Source organism: Geospiza fortis, unplaced genomic scaffold, assembly GCF_000277835.1.
Source record: "Geospiza fortis unplaced genomic scaffold, GeoFor_1.0 scaffold55, whole genome shotgun sequence".
Classification (NCBI taxonomy): domain Eukaryota; kingdom Metazoa; phylum Chordata; class Aves; order Passeriformes; family Thraupidae; genus Geospiza; species Geospiza fortis.
Genome location: NW_005054308.1, coordinates 10,988,605 through 10,992,540, shown reverse-complemented (window position 1 = coordinate 10,992,540; position 3,936 = coordinate 10,988,605). Strand labels below are relative to the sequence as shown.

The window sequence follows — 3,936 nt, the reverse complement described above, 5'->3', positions numbered from 1 at the left end:
CATCCAGCTGGTGCTTTCAGCCTGTTTCCAGTGCAGCAGGAGGTGAGAGTGAGAGGTGTGTGAGCTCCAGAGCTGTGGCAAGTGCTGGTTACCTTTGGAAATGGACACCAGGAACTCTGCAATTCCCAGATGGAGCAGCATTTTCCCCTTTGAATGACCATAACTGCTGTTCAGTTTTCCTCCTGTGAATGCTGTTGCTCGTTTCCATCCCGTATCAGTAAGTTTGCCCTTGTGTTTATCTTGCAGGTTTCTGAGCATGACGAGGATGGGACAAAGCAGAGCAGATCGGAGCAGGACTTGTCACTCCCCAAATCCTAGAAATTTTAGTTGATACACTTGCCAGTGGCTGTGGGCAACCATTTCCTTGGTGTAAAGAACTTAATATCAGTATAAACTGGCTCTGGGCAGTGTCAGTGATGCTGCACTTTGAGTTGTAGCAGCTGTAATTGTGAATATTACTGAGATAGTGAAACATGGTGTCCAGTTTTCTATTGCATTTTTTTCAAGTGGAAAAGTTAACTAATGGTTGACACACAAGTGGAGAAAATTGTGCATATGCCAATTTTTGTTACCTTTTTACTTTGAACTACACTGCTTATGAGATCTCATTGTTTTGGAAGAATGGCATGAACAGTCTTCGGCAACAGTTGTGATAATTGTAAATGCTCACAATTGTGCACTCTTTTCTGGTTATTCCTCCCTGGGTTTTGAAAGTTGTACACTTAAAACATTCTTAAAGTTGTTGGCTTCTATGTGCAACATACCAAGCCAGCTGACATGGTAGTAACCAAAGATTCCAGTTTTTAAGCATATGAAAGACTCTGCCTGCTTACCTGTGCTAGAAATAACAGCATCTAAAGTGAAGACTTAAGAGAAACTTAGCGACTACTAGATAATCTTTAGGACTCTGCATTAACTCTATAATGTTCTTGGTATAAAAGGAAAACAGCATATTTGTCACGAAATTTAGTTAACATCTTACAACTGAACCTGTATGTAAGTTGCTTAGATAAATGTAATCACTGTAAACATCTATATGATCTGGGATTTTGTTTTTATTTTGAAGCGGGAGCTTTTTTGTTTACAAGTTCATTAAAAACTAAAAACTGTTTCTGTAAGGAAATGAGATTTTTTTAATTTGCCTTGTTAATTCAGTTTAAGAAATTTACATTACCCTGTTTTTAAACAAAGTTTAAGGCCATTTGTTAAGCAAAAGAAGTCATATTTCTTTCTAAATCATTTTAGATTTAGTGTTGTAACTCTTCCTCATTTTGTTTTTAAATAAATTTTGTATTTTTTCCTTGAGGGGGAAGGGGCAGTCTTGCATTTTTATAACCTGTTGTTTGAGACCAGCCCTCCATAATAAGATTGGAATTTTTTAAAATGAAATGGCATCTTTTGCAGACCCAGGATTGGCAGCCTCCGAGCATTGCCATGTCCTGCCTCGGCTGGACTGACTTGTGATTGCTGCTTTGGAGAAGAAAATTGGAATGGTTTGAAAAAATTTGGATGGTTTGAAACCAAGGCATTTTCTTTCAAGTTCTTGTGAAGTGGATATGACCAGATTTCCTCTTGTTCTTGGGGGCAGCCTTGCACCATGCAGAGTTCACATTGGTTACTGCCCCAGGCTGTCTTCCTTCTCACTCCTATTCTAGCCCAGCTGAAAGAAAGAAATACTTTTATTGCTGGTAATTCTTTAACAGTGTAATTTATTCCTTTATAGCATGTCAGAATAAATTAAAAAAAAATGTCTGAAAATGCTGCCAGATGCCTATTGTGTAAATGTTGTCTGTATGTTTGCTTTTTAGACAGTTTTCATGCATGGAGCAGAGTTCCTGCTCACAGTTCTTCTTTTTTACTGTTGGAAAAGATCTTTCTTTCCTTTTGAAAACCATTTCTTCAGGATCATAAGACACTGTGCACTCCTGGAATGGTGATGATGTGGATCAAGGCTCCCCTGTACTCTGTCCGAGAAGGATCTGCCCTGAGATGTTAAGCTTTGGGTGGAGAACACTGTGTGCTAATAATAACAAATAATAAACGCTGGGATAGATAATCAGGGAGGCTGCTGGGCTGCAGAGATAGCAGAGCACACAGCAGGCTCTGCTGCCTGCCAGGTGCAAGAAGAAATGGAGCTCGTTCTCCTGGCCAGGATGGTTTTCCAAACTCCTGAGTCTTGCCCCATCCAAGTAAGGATGGTTTTCAAGCAATGCCTCCTATGAAAACCAGTCTGTTTGTAAGAACTGGTATCTAGAGCACTGTGAGATGTCCTTATCCCTGATTTCTGCTGTCTAGGCAACGTGTCTGACAACACACGTTGGCAGGAGGGGAAGAAGCATCAATGAAATGCCTTCTTGGCAGCTGTCCTTGGAGAGGCTGCTCGGAATTGTTGTGGCATCGCTTTTCATGCTTTGACATGAGATACTTGCTGAAAAGTTGGAGAAAACAATTTGGTTTCAGGAGAATAAATTATTTTCTTTGCCCGTTAAATTTGCTCGTGACTTTGAGGGGGGAGTTGGAAACAGAGCTGCTGCTGCTGAGCTCTGCAAGGGAGAGTAAATACATTTAGGGTGTCAAAATGCATTGGTTTGTAGTTTGGGGAGGGCTGTGGAGGAGCCTGGAGCTCTGTCAGCCTTGCAGACGTGTGGGAACAGAATTTGTTTCTGGGCCAAGTGTTTCGCATCAACAGCCTGTGCCAGATGTGCTGGGCAGGGCATGAGATGCCCACCTTCCTTAAACAGGCACCCAACACCCGTTTGCTGTGTGTTCTCCTTGGTTTGTAACAAAGATTTCGGCCTGAAGGATTAAAACTCTGGATCCTGACTTCTGCTTGCACCTCTGCAGAGGTTTTGTGTGGAGAGAGATTCACCTGCCAAGGCCAAACTTCTGCAAGCAGCCCCAGGCCCTTGACAAGGAATCATCGTTTGGACAAGAGGCTGTAAAGCTCAAGATCTGCAGCCTCGTGCTCGCTGGAAAGTGCCAGAATTCGGGTAATGACATTAGGCTGTGACAACAGCTCCTTAGTCACCTCCCTAAGCTGCGTCCAGGGTTCCAAAGCAATTTATTAACCTCCTTAGAAGGACTCTGAGAGGCTTCCTAAGGCCACCTTCTAAAGGATTGCTTAATTGGGAGCACGGAGTGCTCATGTGCAGTGTACTGCTTCATTATTTTTAACCTATTTAAGCCATTCCTTGTTAGAAGCAGTTGAGAGCCTTTTTCTCTTCTCCTGTAAAGGCTCTGAAGAGAGACAGCTCTGGCTCCCAGTTACTGCCAGCGTCACTCTTGGCTGCTGCTCTGCGTGGTGTTGGTAACAAGTGACAAACACAACCCCTGGCTGTGTTAAAAACACTTGATGTGTCTGCTGGGCCTGGAGCCTGTCCAGCATGTGCCACACTTTTTATTTTATTTTTATTTTTCTCCCTGATTTCTCTGTCTCTCTGGGCGTTATTTTTCAAGCTCAAGCGTTGCCTTGCTGTTGCAGTGTTGTGCCTGTTCTCTCTTGGCTTTTTCAGGTGTTTTTTGTTGGGAACCTGTCCCTGCTTTGTGCTGGGGTTTTCCTGAGCTGAGGTGCTTCAGTCCAGCCCCACTGCCCTCCCAGGAGCTTGGCCTGGCTGCCTCCCTGCAGTCCCTCCTCCCATGTGGAATTTTTCTGCCATCCCAAGTTGACTTTTTGCACGAGGCTTTAATTTCTCTTGACAGCGTTCTCCAATTTAGAAGATTTGTTGCTTAGCCAGCTCCATCAGCCCCATCTGCTCCTGCCTTAATTGCAGTGAAATCATCATGATTTCATATCAGCTTGATGTCATGGACACGTCCAGGCTGCGGGCAGGAGGAGGAGCTGTCCCTGCACCGATCCTCTGCAAGGATGACACGGAGGAAATGCCTTCCCTCCTAATCGGGCCCGAGTGGAAGGACCGAGTCCCTGGCTGTTCTCGT

At 43.8% G+C, this 3,936-nt stretch overlaps 1 protein-coding gene across 4 annotated transcripts in view; it reads left to right on the top strand.

Annotated features, from left to right (window-relative positions):
- CSNK1A1 (casein kinase 1 alpha 1) overlaps positions 1 to 1,766 on the top strand; it is a 31,850-nt gene extending 30,084 nt beyond the window's left edge. For all 4 annotated transcript variants that reach the window (XM_031055318.1, XM_014312200.2, XM_031055316.1 and 1 more), the window contains one exon: positions 247 to 1,766. In XM_031055318.1, coding sequence (XP_030911178.1) covers positions 247 to 254 — 8 coding nt within the window. In that variant the 3' untranslated portion in view covers positions 255 to 1,766. The remainder of the gene's footprint in view (positions 1 to 246) is intronic.
- Positions 1,767 to 3,936: the final 2,170 nt, after the last annotated feature.